At 45.1% G+C, this 15,004-nt stretch overlaps 2 protein-coding genes across 5 annotated transcripts in view; one reads left to right on the forward strand and one right to left on the reverse strand.

The window, feature by feature from the left end:
* Positions 1–11,079, forward strand: part of zmp:0000000755 (phosphofurin acidic cluster sorting protein 2) — a 34,842-nt gene extending 23,763 nt beyond the window's left edge. Inside the window, exons 10-26 of one of the 4 annotated variants that reach the window (XM_037465246.2) lie at positions 376–527; positions 670–763; positions 1,728–1,808; positions 2,328–2,455; positions 2,665–2,797; positions 2,885–2,989; positions 3,158–3,264; positions 4,056–4,210; positions 4,292–4,402; positions 5,104–5,206; positions 5,621–5,653; positions 6,973–7,015; positions 7,112–7,154; positions 7,401–7,539; positions 7,647–7,873; positions 8,239–8,352; positions 8,505–11,079. In XM_037465246.2, coding sequence (XP_037321143.2) covers positions 376–527; positions 670–763; positions 1,728–1,808; positions 2,328–2,455; positions 2,665–2,797; positions 2,885–2,989; positions 3,158–3,264; positions 4,056–4,210; positions 4,292–4,402; positions 5,104–5,206; positions 5,621–5,653; positions 6,973–7,015; positions 7,112–7,154; positions 7,401–7,539; positions 7,647–7,873; positions 8,239–8,352; positions 8,505–8,620 — 1,884 coding nt within the window. In that variant the 3' untranslated portion in view covers positions 8,621–11,079. The remainder of the gene's footprint in view (positions 1–375; positions 528–669; positions 764–1,727; positions 1,809–2,327; positions 2,456–2,664; positions 2,798–2,884; positions 2,990–3,157; positions 3,265–4,055; positions 4,211–4,291; positions 4,403–5,103; positions 5,207–5,620; positions 5,654–6,972; positions 7,016–7,111; positions 7,155–7,400; positions 7,540–7,646; positions 7,874–8,238; positions 8,353–8,504) is intronic. The other 3 variants (XM_037465247.2, XM_037465248.2, XM_037465250.2) reach the window with 3 other exon arrangements.
* mrpl2 (mitochondrial ribosomal protein L2) lies at positions 11,079–14,539 on the reverse strand. The gene is made up of 8 exons (XM_037465251.2): positions 14,424–14,539; positions 14,001–14,096; positions 13,735–13,903; positions 13,018–13,159; positions 12,819–12,934; positions 12,611–12,721; positions 11,477–11,550; positions 11,079–11,397 (listed from the first exon to the last, which is right to left on the reverse strand). The coding sequence occupies exons 2-8, from the start codon at positions 14,073–14,075 to the stop codon at positions 11,188–11,190; spliced, it is 897 nt and encodes a 298-aa protein (XP_037321148.1). The 5' UTR covers positions 14,076–14,096; positions 14,424–14,539; the 3' UTR covers positions 11,079–11,187.
* Positions 14,540–15,004: the final 465 nt, after the last annotated feature.

Consider the following 15,004-nt stretch of genomic DNA (forward strand, 5'->3'; position numbering starts at 1 on the left):
CTCCCTGCCAGCTTTTGCACTTATGGAGTGGCATTAATCACCTGATTAGTGCACCAGCCTGCCCGTGTGCTGCTCCTATGATATACATCCCCACCGTGTAGCTGGCAGATCAAAGCTCAGCCCCTTAGCACTCCCCTAGCAATCACTTACATTTTAATTGGCCTGCTTAGGACCAAGTCAGGGATGTATTTATAGCATAGATTTTTTTTCTCCTATTTTGCAGACTTCAGTGTCACTCTTTAAGCTCCATTAGGCCAGCAGGTGATTAGCTAACCGACAGCACCAGTAACTCCGTCCATCCACGGGCGTGAGAACAAATCCCTGATTTTGTCGTTTACTGATGTGTTGATGGAGTGTCTGTCTCGACTGCGCCAGGTTCTGGACTCTGACCCAGTTGACCAGACCCAGGAAGTGGAGGAGGATCTGGACCTACTCTACGACAGCCTTGAGGTGTACAACCAGAGTGACAGTGGTCCAGAGATGGAGGACAATGAGAGCGTCCTGAGCACGCCCAAGCCCAAGCTCAAGTATGTCTGAGCCACTTCGAAGGCCATCTTGACCTCAAGTAGCTTTCTATTTATAGATGTTAACTTGCTTCAGACCACACGATATATGTGGTTTTTGTGTTTGATATTAAAAAAGAGTAAATCATCTGTCTTTTGTTTTCAGGCCGTTTTTTGAAGGGATGTCTCACTCCAGCTCCCAGACGGAGATTGGAAGCATACACAGCCAAAAAAGCCAGCAGAGAGAGCTGTCGTGTCCTGTAAGTTTATCACCCGGCTCTTTATTAAAAAACCCAGTGAGATGCCTTTCAGCCCCATCGTTCACCCGTAAAGGTCTGCCTCTCTGTGGCTGACAGGCTCTTCTTGTACACAACGTTACGTAAAGGAATTGCCCCTGGAGAGTGTTAAAATGTCTGGGAGTCGTCAATGCTTACGCTGCTTTAGGGATTCCCGAGGACCATGATACTACCGGCAAGGTATTCTGAGAATGAATGCAATGCAGCTCCCACCCCTGCAGAGGGGCATTGGGTGGGGGGGGGGGCTGCAGTCCGTACCCTATTCACCCTTACAGCCCCTCCTAGTATTTATAAGGACTGACAGCGAACGACTCTCCACCACACACAAATATGCTCACAGAGAAGATTGGATGGAGCAATCCCTGAACTACCACTCAGAGATTTATGGCTCATTGGAAACAGCAAGGACAGGGAGATGTTGAGTGCGATGGTTAGAGAAGGACTGCTGTTTATAAATATCAGGGGATGCATTTTAGCCTGTAATAAAAATAAAAAGCCTGGCGCATTCAGGACTGCTCTAGCCCTCGATTTTTCTCAATAAATGTCTCCAGTCGGACCCCATGAACCCTCCTTGCAGGCAAATCTTGCTATTGTGCTATTGAAATGAATAAGCTAGATGCACTTTTCAGGTGGACATGAGCACACAAGTGTGCCGATTGTTCTTTAGGGGCTCGTACATATATTTGTATTAGTATCAGTCTGGGTGAAACCTATACATGCCTTTAGAGATATTTATACTCTCCAGTACTGCCAAGCTTGACCGTGGGGAGCTGCCACTGTGAAATTGGCCAGTGGTCAATCTTGGCCTGAGCAGATGGAGCATAGCACTTCAATAAGGAAGCTGTGACAACTTGTTATTTATATTCACCAGGGAAGTGACCTCCGTGGTTGAAATGTTCTTGTGCGTGTGTGTGCATTTACCCTACAGAGTGGAGAATTTCTGACCGTGGACAGATGTAAAGGGGCCCGCTATCAGGAAGACAGCAGCGTCACAGATACAATTGTTGGGGTACGTGTTCTGAACAATAATAATAAGATTTTTCTTTTTTTTTTTTTTTACTAAATCTCCCTTGAGCCTTTTTTATTTTTTCCTACCCTTTCCACTTGAGTGCCCTTCCCTCCCATGAGTCTTAGTTGTTTTCCAGGAAAAAAACGAAGAGGGAGGGCGCCTGCATGGGCAGGCGAACCAAGCGGCTCAGTCATCCATTATGGATCAGTGAGGCAGACAAGGCGGCCCCATGCTGGATAAATCCTGACTCAAGAGGATCAAAAGCGAGATGTTGGTGTTTGTTGTTTTTGTGCCATTGGGTCAGCCTAACCTCGTTCGGCCTACCCCTCAGAACCCTTTCTTGTCGCACCGCTCTACTCCAAACAAATACCTCATTACTGCAGGAACTTTTGTTTTCACTTGCTACCCCCTGTTTTTTTTTACTTTTTATAATCTGGGCTCGCATCATGTCCAACCTCAACGGCACAGTGCAATTATTTACCAGGCCCTCGGCTCATCTTTGCGCTCTCTTTGCTTTAGGAGCCGGAGACTGAGGAAAGGGGGCCAGGACCGGGGGAGGTGAGCAGCTGGGACGTCAACACTGAACGGGTGACCAGCACGGTTGGCAAGCTCTGCAAGACAGAGTCCCAAAACCACATGTCTCCAAGGTACGCTTCCAACGTCTGCACACAAGTTAACGTTGTGTCTTCATGTAGGTACACAAGCTACTTTATATCTTTTAATAACGTCATTTGGCATGTGGGTTCCCACAACGGCTTCTCCAAATCGGATAACCTCCGAGCCCAGTTTATTAGGTTCCCTGCCCCGTCCGTCAAGTACTTTGAGCTCCTTTTTGTTTTTCCCGTTGTTTCCCCAGTAAGGTGGAGAACAGGCTACAGAGGCGTCCCCGCAGCACCTCCATGAAAGACAGACAGAACTCCAAGGCCCAAAGCGACAGGACCAGCAGCATGGAGAGCGAGTGCTCCCCGGAGTCACGGCTCATCGCACAGGTAGACGCGCCGCGGAAGCGCTCCTCGCACCCGGCTTTGGTCCCGCGAGGGAAGTTCTCACGCTCTCGACTTCCCATTCCCTCCCAGGTTCCCCGGAAGTCTGTGTACGACCAGCTGAACCAGATCCTCATCTCTGACGAGCGCCTGCCTGAAAGCATCATCCTCATCAACACCGTGGAGTGGCAAGGACAGGTGTGTGTGTGTGTGTGCGTGTGCGCGCGTGTTCATTGGATGAGCTCGAATCTCACAGGATTTGTTGAGTGAAACGCAAAAGGATACGGTTGTGACACAGTTGTATGTTTTTCCTCGCTGCTTCTTACTCACCCTTTGTGTCCCTCTTGTGTGTGTGTTCCCGTGCAGTACGTGTCCGAGTTGCTCCACGAACAGGGCCAGCCCATCGTGTCCACTTGCTCCGCTGCAGACGTTCAGGCCGCCTTCAACACTATCGTCACTCGAATTCAGAGATTGTGAGTCGCATACACACACACACACACACACACACATACACACGCAAGCATGCATCGTTTGAACGACACGGGCCCACACACACCGTTATCTTGCGCCGCAGTCCAGGCCAAAGTGTGTATGTTTGTGCTGGCGCACTGCCAGAGTATTTTCCAGGGCTCCATCGCTGTCAGAATGGGCTCGTTTTTTTTTGTCCTTCTCTCTTCCTGAGAGCCGCCGGCTCGGCCTCTGAGTCGTCTCCACGTTGTGTCGGTGGCAGACGGAGGCCGCGTCCGTCTACTGCACTGCTTCCATTAATCCGTTTTCCCCCTTTTAAATCCAGCTGAAAGGCAACTTTCGCATTCTTTACACACCTGCCGCCTCAGGCGACCCGATTGCTCCAGGTGGGGCCGAGTCATGCGGAGCCATGTGCGTCAAAAATAAATCTGTGCTGGTGCTGCTTTCAAATGTGGTCAATGAGTATGTGGACTTTTTAAAGACAACATTTTCCTTTTTTTTTTGCAATAAACTGTCTTTACTTTGTTGATTTCCTTTTTAGACTCATTTTACAATTAAATTGGTCTTCTATCTGTCATTGTATGACTTGGATTTAAAAGTTTTTGCGATATAAGAATGTAGCTTCAAGCAGACTTAATACAAATGATAATATTACACCAACTGGCGAGGCCGGTTCTAGACCAGGAAACTTGTTGAGGTATAAATGGTCAGACAGCCATTAAGCCTCTCTGAACCCTCTCATGATTTGGAACTCTCTCTCCTCTCGATTACTCATTCTCCCTCTCAACCCACGCAGCTGTAACTGCAATGCACAGACACCGCCGACGATGAAGGTGGCCGTGGCAGGCGACCAGAGCTACCTCAGCACCATCCTGAGGTTCTTCGTGGAGCAGCTGGCAAACAAGACGCCCGACTGGCTCAGTTACATTCGCTTCCTGGTGATCCCCATCGGTGCGTCATCCAGGATCGGTACCAGCAGGACTTGCTTTTTGAGCTTTGTTTTAAACATGCATTCTTTTCCTTAAACTCCAGGTTCTCATCCCCTGGCAAAGTACGTGGCCTCCTTTGACAGCCGCTTCAACAGCATCTTCATGGACACTGCGTGGAGGGAGCTGTTCTGCAGGACGGAGCGGCCCGCCTCGGGTAGGATGCATCGCTCCGGGGTCACAGAGAGTCAGCCTGCTTAATCTTTGGCATACTTGAAAGGGAAAGAGATTGGGTGAAAGAATGGGCCGAGGGCTAATGGGTGGGAAGAAGAGACCCCCCCCCCCCGCCCCTCAACTGCAGGAGACTGCTACATTCTGCTGTATTAAAGCGATTGGCTGTAGATAATTTCACTCCTCATCCTCCCTGGAAACTATCCGCTGCTGTTTAAGAAGAACATTAAGACCCTCACTCAGATATATTTTTTCTGAATTTGTTGCTGGCACACACATAAACCTTTTCTGCAAATGTCCCTTTGTTCACAAGCTCAAAAAAATCCTAATATAATATATAGAAGAATAAAAAGATAGTGTTCCCTCATTCTTTTATCCTTGACGTGAACGGCCCTCACAACACTCAAGGCAGCGTTTGGATAGGAGTGGCTTTGAATTGTTTCCTTACCAAGGAGAGCCAGGTCAAACTGCACGGAGGCCATGGTTCAGAATAAGTTGACATAAAAAACACAGGCTCCCTCCCGACTTCTGAGGAATGAGAATGATGAATGCGCCGACTTTCAATGTGAACATTAGCGTCAGCATCAATTGTCTTGCTGCTTGTTAGCCAGACGTGGAACCCAAGAAACGTGTTAACAATCTGTCTTGTCCCCCCCCCCTGCCCCCCTCCCTCTTCCCTTCCCGCAGACAACATTGATGTAGCAGGACGCATTGTTCAATATTTGGTGGGTGCCAACGTGTCCCACCAGTTCCCCATCTCTGAAGCAATGCTGACCTACAAACAGAAGAGGTAAAGTACCTTTGGGGTTTTTTATGAGCACACTCAGCACTGCAAATGTTTGTGTGTGTGTGTGTGTGTGTGTGCATGTATGCTTTTGTGCTCTTTTGAAGCATGGTCTATTTAACTTTGAGTAACTGCTATTAATGTTTAATGTCCCCGAGCAGCCGTTCAACTGCACGAGAAAGATGTTTAAAGAAAGCACATTCATAAATTAAACACACACGTTGCTGTGATTAGGGGGTGCTAATGATTCACAGGTCACTTGTCAGCTTAGACTTTATTCTGACTGACATGAAGGAGGTTTGAGCAAACCCTTCCCCCCCGTTTATAAGGCTTCCGATTGGTTCGAAGGTACGAAACACAACACAGTTTTAACGCTGTTGCATTCCTTCTTCCCCCTTTCCCTTTTGATTTGCATTCAAGGAAAAGAAGTTTGTATTTTGATTTTTACATCAGGTATCTAATTCAACTCTTGTTTTCTGTTTTGAATTTCCCTTTTTTCTCTCCTCCATTTGGCTTGAGCTCCTTGCTTTGTCTTAACATTTCCCTTTTCACTGTAACTTCACTCTGTCCTGACTTGTGTCTTTGGTTTGGTGTGTCTTTTGATTCTTATTTTTGATTCTGTCCTCTGTGTTGTTGCTATGAAGATTTGCCTAACAACCTTTTTAAAACAACGCAATGTATTTGCAAATTGGAAACCGATATTTTGGCATACTTTCTGTAGGCTTGAAAATGAGCTTCTATTGGCTTAGCCTTGGGAGAGGCTACATAATTATACACTTTCACTCTATTGGTGAACGCTCTGACTGCAAGGTAAATCAAGTATTTTAACATCAGTTAAAAGAAATATTAACTATTGCCAATATCCACGTGATATTTCCCTCTCATTCTAACCTGCACGAATACTACTCCTAAAAAAAATATTTCTGCATGTGTATACAAAAGTTATACCTCAATTTACAAGGACTGGCAGTTAAGTTTGATGTATATTATACGTCCTTGCACTTGTTATTTGTGGATGATGTTAGAGCTTGTTTCACTGGGGCTTTGCAAAAACCCTTACCTTGCAAAATGCAACATCACGTAGACATAATAATGGAGCACTGGTGGTAAGATTGCTGGGGAGTTTATTCCTGCGTCTGCACGGAATCGTGAGCCAGCAGCGTTCCCCGTCCTTCTTTCTTTTTGCTGTGGATGCAGACCATTTTGCAGTCTAATGAAAGACTGGTAGAGAATTATCGGCGAGTTGCACTATTGTTGGCGCCTTTTTGTAGAGCATTGCAGAAAGATAACACTATCAACGCTTCCCAGTTGACTCGTTGGGTGTACTTTTGAATTGCTGTGGTCTGCGTGTGTTTTGCACTTTCTTTCACAATGCCTGGCTGTACTGTTTTGTCCCCCCCCCCCCCCCCCACGTTGACTCAACACTAGTAGTGTACAGAAGCCACGCGGTTACTCCAACGGGTCCCAAACTGTCCCCTGTTTAAAAATGACTCCTAGTACTGGCTGATGGGGAAGTTTCTTTCTCTTGGTTGTAAGGAGCATTCCTCCCCTTCATCTCATTGTAACATGAACCCAGGACGGCCCCATTTCACCCGAGCCAGTCATGTGCCATTTCTGCTGCGATGGGACATGGTGCAGGTCATGCCACAGCCATCTTCCCTCCAGGACCATTGAGTGTTCGTGTGCACCTATGGAGTGATGAAGCCCCCCCCCCCCCCCTCCAACCCTGCCTTTGCTTTAAATCATAACATCTTTACTATCTCTGTTTACAGCCCAGATGAGGACTCCTGTCAGAAATTTGTGCCATTTATTGGGGTAAGATTTAGTATTTTTCCTTCCTCAAATAGGCAGAATTCTTCATTGTTTTTATGGTTTTGAGCTAGTTGAAAACTTTTGTTTGAATTCTTCTAGGTTGTGAAAGTCGGGATTGTGGAGCAAAGCCTCTCAACTTCAGGTAAGGAAGGATGTTCTTCTTTTTAAAGGTGGGATCAGTATTTGGTCAGCTTAGCGTGTTCAACATTGCACTGTTGGCGAGGAGACCAGAAACCCGAAAGTCTCTCCCTTGATATTGATTCGGATCAGGAACAAGACCCAGAAACCCTAATTTTCCTTCATTTGACTTTATTCACTGGGCGATGGCTACATTGAGCTTTACTTTGAAGCTTTGTTCATGATACTATCTCCCACTCCTGATTTGCAGTGGACTCGGATGATGCGATGGGGGTCAACACAAGCATCCTGTCCTCCCCAACGCCACCGCTGGCTGGTCCGTATGGGAAGGAAATAGGGGGCACCCCCCCGCAGTCGCCGTCTGTGTCCACCGCCCTGTCTGGAACGGGGTACGACAAAAAAAAGAAAAACACAATCGTTTAAATGATTACTCTCTGAGCTGTGCTTCAACGGGGAAGTAGAAGAACTAGTTCCTGACTTTAGCTTGTTTCCTCAGCAGCTCCCCGTGTTCCGGCAGTGAAGTGATGGGGCTTCAGGTGGACTACTGGACGTGGCAAGGCCCGGAGAAGAAGAAAGACGGAGAGAAGAGAGACGTGGGACTGAAAAACACCCTGAAGAGCAACTTCCGTTCACTGCAAGTCAGCCGCCTGCCTTGTGGAGGGGAACTCACCCCCCCACCCAGCATGGCCATGACTGTGGTCACCAAGGAGAAGAACAAGAAAGGTATGAAAGCATGACTGCCGATATCCAAAGGAGAAGAATAACAACGGGAAATGTGGCGTTACACTTCTATTCCAGTCAGCAATGACGATGAAGTATGACATATCGTTGAGTACAGAGTGTGTGGATTTTGTGTACGTGGGAAATGCTTGTTTGACTACATTTGCAAGCAGAAAAAGTCTTCTCACTCAACAGCCCCACAATGCATTGCGTCAGTCCTGTGAGCCAGTTTAGAGCCAGGCCAAAAGCTGTCAGTGTCTGTGACTTTTATTATGTTTTACTATGTTTTTACTTCCTTAGAACAGAACGACTGTCAACATGTTAAACTGGTGTACACTTTATTTACGCCTCCCCGTTTCTCTCTTCAGTGATTTTCCTCAGCAAGAAGCCCAAGGAGAAAGAGCTGGACTCTAAGAGCCAAGTCATTGATGGCATCAGCAGGTTGATCTGCACAGCCAAGCACCAGCACACGATGCTGAGAGGTAAGGCCGGAGGTACCGCCCCCCCCCAACCAGCTGGGGCACTGCTGCCATCTGGTGTTGCCCCACAGCAGCTGCCTGTGCAAAGTCAGACTCATCCTTTGTTTGCGCGTGTGTGTGTTTAAATGTTTAACAGATTTCTTTTCTTCCCTCAGTCACAATCGATGGAGTGGAGTGGAACGATGTGAAGTTTTTCCAGCTCGCCGCCCAGTGGCCGACTCACGTCAAGCACTTCCCGGTGGGGATCTTTGGTTACACTAAGCCAGTGTGAGCGCGACCACCACCTGTCTCTCCGCTGAACTTGTCTCACCGAGAGGCTACAGAGAAGTAGAAGAAAAGCCGACTGCCCCCCCCCACGCCCCGCCCCACTGGCAGTACTAGTTTTCCTGTGGAAATCTTACTGACTCGCAACCACCTGTTCAATACACAAATGTCATGTTCTCATTTGGATGTTTTTGATGTCGACGTTGTTGGGTGTTGTTGTTGTTGTTGTTGTTTTTTTACACACTACGAAAAGAACAAGTACTATTTTGTAAGATTTGTGTTACCGCCTCGGGGGTATCTTGGGGTATTTTGACAATTTGCCACATTTCGATAACGGCAGCTGTGTTTGCACTTTGTTTTTGTTAACATTTTATTATTTCTGTGAAATCCTACATTTATTGTTACTCTATAGACCGTGGAGGAGTGTGATGGTGATGTGCAGTGGCGTGTGTGAGATGGTTTGAGATGGTGTTTGTGTGTATATTGTTGAAAGTTGGAATATTGCTGTGAATCTAGATGGAATCCTCCTCAAACTCAGTGCTCAGTTTTCTTACTCGTCCCTTTTACTTTCTCAAAAAGGTAAATTTTTATAGAAAGGAACAAAGGTAGCTATAATGAATGTAGCTAACAAGCATTTGTGACTTGGGAGAAGTTCAGATCATTTGGTTATTACACTCTTCACTCTTTGTATCGGTGGACCTTCGGCCTGCACCGTAACATCTACTTAGGAGCAGGGCAACCTGACACCACAGAACTTCAACTATCGACAGCTGAATACCAAATTTAGTTCTGACTCTATTGTTTCAAACCGCCCCCCTCGTCCCCCATGCTGGATCCCTCCAGATGTTCCGGTGACGTGCCAAAGTAAAGTTCCCTTTACAGTGTAACCACCAGAGCCTCCTGGCTCGGCCAGACTTCGCAGTATGTTGAACAGAAAACTAAAATTGTACATTCAATGTGTCCTTGGTCCCTGTGGAGATCAGTATTTAGATTACTGAGATATTAAGTCTGACAAATGTTCCAGTTTGTGCTCCACATTTGGCCAAACATAATCCCGTTGAGCATTTGCAAGACGTGTGTGCGCATCCCGACCAAGCAATTACCGCTGTTTCCTTTTCTTCCCCGTAGCAGGTGCACTCAGGCGTCACCTGACCTTAAATAAGCCGATGGGTCCGAGGGTGGCGTGGTGGCCTGCTGCGGGAAAATGAGTCGGACTTGAAGTAGTGAGGAGCGCAATGCAAGAATTGAAAAACATGACATAGTGTAAGGAGTCTCGCCAGATGTCCACGTCCCTGCCTGCCTACCTGTGTGCGCGTGTGTGAGTGTGTAGGTGTGCTATATGTTCAATGGTACTCCCTGAATAGTGTTACGTAAAACTTTTGCAATAGGAAACCTTTGAACAAAGTTGCGCTCCACTTACAAGCTTTGATTGGCTGTCTTTTATAGAAATGTATATAAATATATACATCATTTTGTGAATTGCAACCCCACCCCCCTCCACTAAATTGAAAGCACAAATGGCTTCCCTTTATTTCTTGACATGTCAAAAATGCCAAATATATATATAAAAATATATATTTCCAGAACTCATAACTATGAAGTTGACTTGTACAAAGTAAACACTTATTAGCTTTGCCATTTCCCTGACTTTGTAATGCACTTTCATGTGGTTTTATACATATATTCACTCAAATTTGGGACACAGTTTATTTTGAGGTGATGTGATGTATTTGAAAAGTTAACCACTACCTATAGTCAAGAGAAGGCAGTTCATTTGTTTTCTAGATGATACTTTTTCATCAGGATGTTTATGTTGACCGCCGTCTGTTACTTTGTTTTTGCCACTTGATGTTGAAAAGTTTTTGTTTTTTTTGCAGCTACCACCACCACACGTGTCTGCCTGTAACTGTACAATCAAGTTTTCTTGTCTCCTGCTTTTTCAAAGGGTTCGCCTTCTCCTTTTAGACGGGAAACCAACTGGCCCTTCAAGATCTTGGGTCTGTGAAATTTCAGCCGAGTTGTTTGAGGGAATGTGTCATGAGTTAGGCCCATTTAGTTTTCAAAAGGCTAACGACACGTTTATTTCAATGTATTTGATTTGCCCCAAATCTAGACGTAGCATGGGGGTGTTTCACAAGACTGGATCAATGAGCAGGCATCTTCACTCCATCATTTAGGGCAACAACCAATGAACTCTTAAACATCAGTGAAGGCGTTCATTAATGGTCAAACTCCAACATGCCATCTCATTGCTCCTGTTACTTGAAATGCCACCCAGTGTCTTTGCACAAACCCCATTTTAAATGACATGACAGTATTTTTAAATTTACCACTACAAATATGGATTATTCTGCATGTTTTACTATAGCTGTAAATATGTTTTGGATTTTTTATATTGTTTTGTTTCTTTCCATGCTCTCACAAGCAGTTGTGTTTTAATAAAATTTATAATCTTCTGTACAAACAGTTCATGTTTATTCATATTTTCTGAAAATTGACTCAATTGAGCATTGTGAGGACAAATACAACATTGTAAGCGATCACAAACGATGCACGCCACTCTTCGGTCCTGTGTCACTTGGCTGAGATCGAGGGCAGGTTGACGTAAACCTTCATAGGAGGCAGCGGTTTGATCTTGCGTCCCGCCCAGCCGCCCTTCCTCTGCCACAGGCCGCTCGAGGGCCGGATGCCCAGCCAGCGGTTGCGCCCGGCTTTGCCGATGATGCGTTTGTTGTGGTCGATGTTGGACACGCGCCCCACCGTTACAATGCAGGTCTCCAATACCTGGTGTGTGTCGAGAGGACAGCATTCAGTAAGGAGTCTGGTTTTAACACAGGTGGACTCTTATTCCAGGTAAACTTACCTGAACCTGCCTCTTCGAAGGAAGCTGAATGATTGCCGTTCCATTTACCTTACGGAGCAAAATGCCACTTGTGCCTGAAAACCAAAAGCAACAAAACACATTTGTTTTTTTACAGCATCAGATGCAACTAACAAACGCGAGCTTGGAGAACTACACCCCGAAAACACAAAGGCCCTTTCTAGAGCCAGTGTTTGGTTTGTCCCCTCTGGGCATCGGTAGAAACCGCTCAGTGTTGGGAAGTAACTGAATACACATACCGGCGTTACGTATTTAAAATACGAATGATGAGTAACTGTATTCCGTTAGTTACATGACGGTACTTCTGTTTCACAACTTTATGGTGAGGCGCAGACGATCCGACCGACAAGCGGTCCAGCCGACGATACGGATCGCATCCGACCGCGAGTTGAACACATGTGCTCTAAATAAATGAAGCCGACTTGATGCATTTCCCACAAGCCCGAACAGGAAAAGTGTCATTGCATGATCAGTAGCTGCTAATGGAGTCTGAAGAGGAGCATCTGCTGTAGTTTTACTGGTCACCTTGCTATTTTATAGTCGTATTGTGCAACTTTACTTTCTCTTACGTGCCAAAGACTGATTAGCCCTGTTTGATACGCTAGCTAACGTTAGCTAAAATGAGCTCGTGTTCGCTTAAATAGCGGTGAGATTTTTGTAGTATGCCGTTCGGAACTACAAACACTAGAATGTGTTGGACTTGGGCCCAAATCATTCAGCCAGTTGGAACAGAAGAACACTTATAACATGCGATTCAATGTGGAAGTAATCAGAATACAATACTCAGATTAGTTTTAGTAAGATAATACGTTACAGATTACATTTTTGGACATGTATTTTGTAACGGAATACGTTTTGAACGTATCCTCCCCAACACTGCTGCCGCTACATGTGTAATTATAAAACACCCTGGTTATACACCAAGGAAAAAGTACTTTATTACCATTATATTCCATTAGTGCATAAGGATGCCACTCATTGTTCCTTTAATGTAAGTGGACTGTATTCATGATTAGACATCCTTTACTGGTTTGTAATTAAGACAAGTCTGTCAAATAATAATCAGCATTATAACCAAAAATATACATTTAGAAACAAATAAGCAAATAAGACTACCTGCAGCACGAATGTACTCTGATCCTTTCCCTGGTTGTACCTCCAGGTTGTTCACCAGAGTCCCCACGGGAAGAGCTCCCAGTGGATATGCATCACCCTCATTGGCCGAGACTGCAAAGTAAAACAAAAGGATACACCATAGTTAAGTGTTGAGTATCTTTACTTCCATCATCTCGAGGGATGGATGGAAACATAACAAAGAGTGTACCTGCCATGCGTCCAATTACTCCAGATGTTTTAATGATGTCTCCTGCCTGCATGTTCTCCGTAGCAATTATCCACCTTTTCCGGCTGCCTCCAGCTAACAGGGCAATGTCAGCAGACCTGTGTATCACAGATGATCATGATAACACTGTGTTCAGAATGCAGAATCAGAGTGCCAGCGTGTAGCGAAAGGTGACCTTTACCTGCACGGGTCGTATCGCACTTCTACAACCTTCTCTTCAAAGGGTTTGGCCTCATTGTTTGGTTCATAGCGAAGTCTCTGAAAGTCAATCCACCTGTATTTTTGTTTATGGCCTCCACCGATGCCATGTGTTCGTATCCTTCCTACGCGGCAGAAAGAAAGATGAGCAAGTCTTTGCACTCGCATCACAAAATGCTGTCAGCCCGAGGCTAAATTTATTAGCTGATTCTTATACTTGCTGGTGTTCTAATACAGATTTCAAACAACATGATTTGCCCTCGATAAAAACATCCACATGTCTTGTTTTGTCCAACACAGAACAGCTCTTTGTTGAGCTCTACTCAAGTGCATGAAAATGTCCTACTGCATGATTGTAGTTTTTCCTCAATAAAGACTTCTGTACATAACCTTGTAGAAGTTCACATCAAAGGCTCTTCTCCTTTATCTAATCCAACCTGGACGAGAGTAACATTGGCAGCTAGCTTTTGAAACAGTCCTTGGACTGGACGGTTAAGCCATGCTGGAGGCTAAAAGGTTTTAAATTTGGTTTGAGACTTGTATTATTTTAACCGATTAGTGAAAACAGAACAAGGAGAAAATCCAGACAAGCGCATTAGATGCCGACTCCAACCCTGTCTTCCTCCTCCTCCTCCTCCTCCTCCAATCCAAGATTGCAAACACACAATCGTTTATAAGATTCTTCTACAGTGGTCCGTACCTGTGTGGTCTCTTCCTCCTGTTTTTTTCATTCCCATAGGTTTGATGGTGTACTTCTCCCGCTGCTTCCAGAATGTCCTGTTCTGCTCCAGAGAGGCTGTGGTGAGGAAGCCCCTGCACTGAACGACCATCGTGGGCCCCTGAGTTCCCAGCCTGGTCTGTGCAATTGCCTGAAAACAAAATAAGCATGTTGCACGTGTGTGTGTGTGTGTGTTGGGTTGGTTGTGACTATTCCGTTTTTCAGTGTGAATGACAGTGGTCGTTTACCTGCGAGGAAAGCAGAGCAGGCTGAGACAGAGTCATGGAGCGCAGGGCTCGGGTTAAACACGACACCGCCATCATAACAACGTCCTCCTGACAGAGCTGAGGAGCAGAGACGAGCGGTTATGGCCGATTGTGGTGTCTGTTCAGCGATCTTTTCCACTTCCAGGCATGCAACAAAAGCTCCACCATATCCAACACGGTACAAACATGAACACAGGAGGTCAAATCTAACATAACATATCCTACTACGTCAATAATTTAGCATTAACCTTACTAAATGGCTAATAGTCAGGCGCTATCGCTAGCTTAACTTTAGGTTATCCTGACTCAATAGATACTTTATAAATACTTTAAACCAAGCCAAACTGTCTGTTTATCTCATGTCCATTTGCAATGTAAATCAATGGGATAGTGACATAAACCAACCTTTTGATTTGACTTATTTCATCACAAGCTTCTCGTCGACAACCTTCAGGATCTCGCACGCTACGTCGCGTCTTGATGACGTCATTACGAACTGGATCTCACTGTACAGGTTAAAGTTGAACATTTATAATATGACGTATTAAAATTGTCCCTTGTCAACAGGTAACATAGATACGTGTTTATGGCTGGTTCCAAATTGTCATAATACATATAGTAGAGTAATAAAATAAATCTCCCACATTCTCTGACAGCTGGTTTTACATGTCGCCTCTGGGTGGCAGAATGTCCATTTTATATATTGAATGGTCTCCAACTAAAAAATAAAACGTTTTGTTTGTCTCCCACGTATCTGATTTCACCTTTTTCATGAGGTCGAATTACTAAAACAATTTGTTATAGGTACATTTTACAGTTAAATGAAAAATAAATAAATATGAATTGACACAAGCTTTCAAAGCTTTATCCATTCGAAACCAAATAAAAACATATAATAGGGGATAATATTATGTGGGGGTTTTTTTACATGAGAAGTGAACATGTTTGTGAACATGTTACTAGAATTAACTGCAAGCCCTTTTTGT

Source organism: Pungitius pungitius, chromosome 13, assembly GCF_949316345.1.
Source record: "Pungitius pungitius chromosome 13, fPunPun2.1, whole genome shotgun sequence".
Taxonomy (NCBI): Eukaryota; Metazoa; Chordata; class Actinopteri; order Perciformes; family Gasterosteidae; genus Pungitius; species Pungitius pungitius.

Excerpts from the sequence above, each read along its gene's own strand:
- mrpl2 (XM_037465251.2), bottom strand. The coding sequence starts at position 14,075 with ATGATGGCGGTGTCGTGTTTAACCCGAGCCCTGCGCTCCATGACTCTG. Across the intron at positions 13,904-14,000 it reads CTGCTCTGCTTTCCTCGCAG|GCAATTGCACAGACCAGGCT; the intron begins GTAAACGACCAC and ends TTTTGTTTTCAG. Across the intron at positions 11,551-12,610 it reads AGAGTACATTCGTGCTGCAG|GCACAAGTGGCATTTTGCTC; the intron begins GTAGTCTTATTT and ends TTTGGTTTTCAG.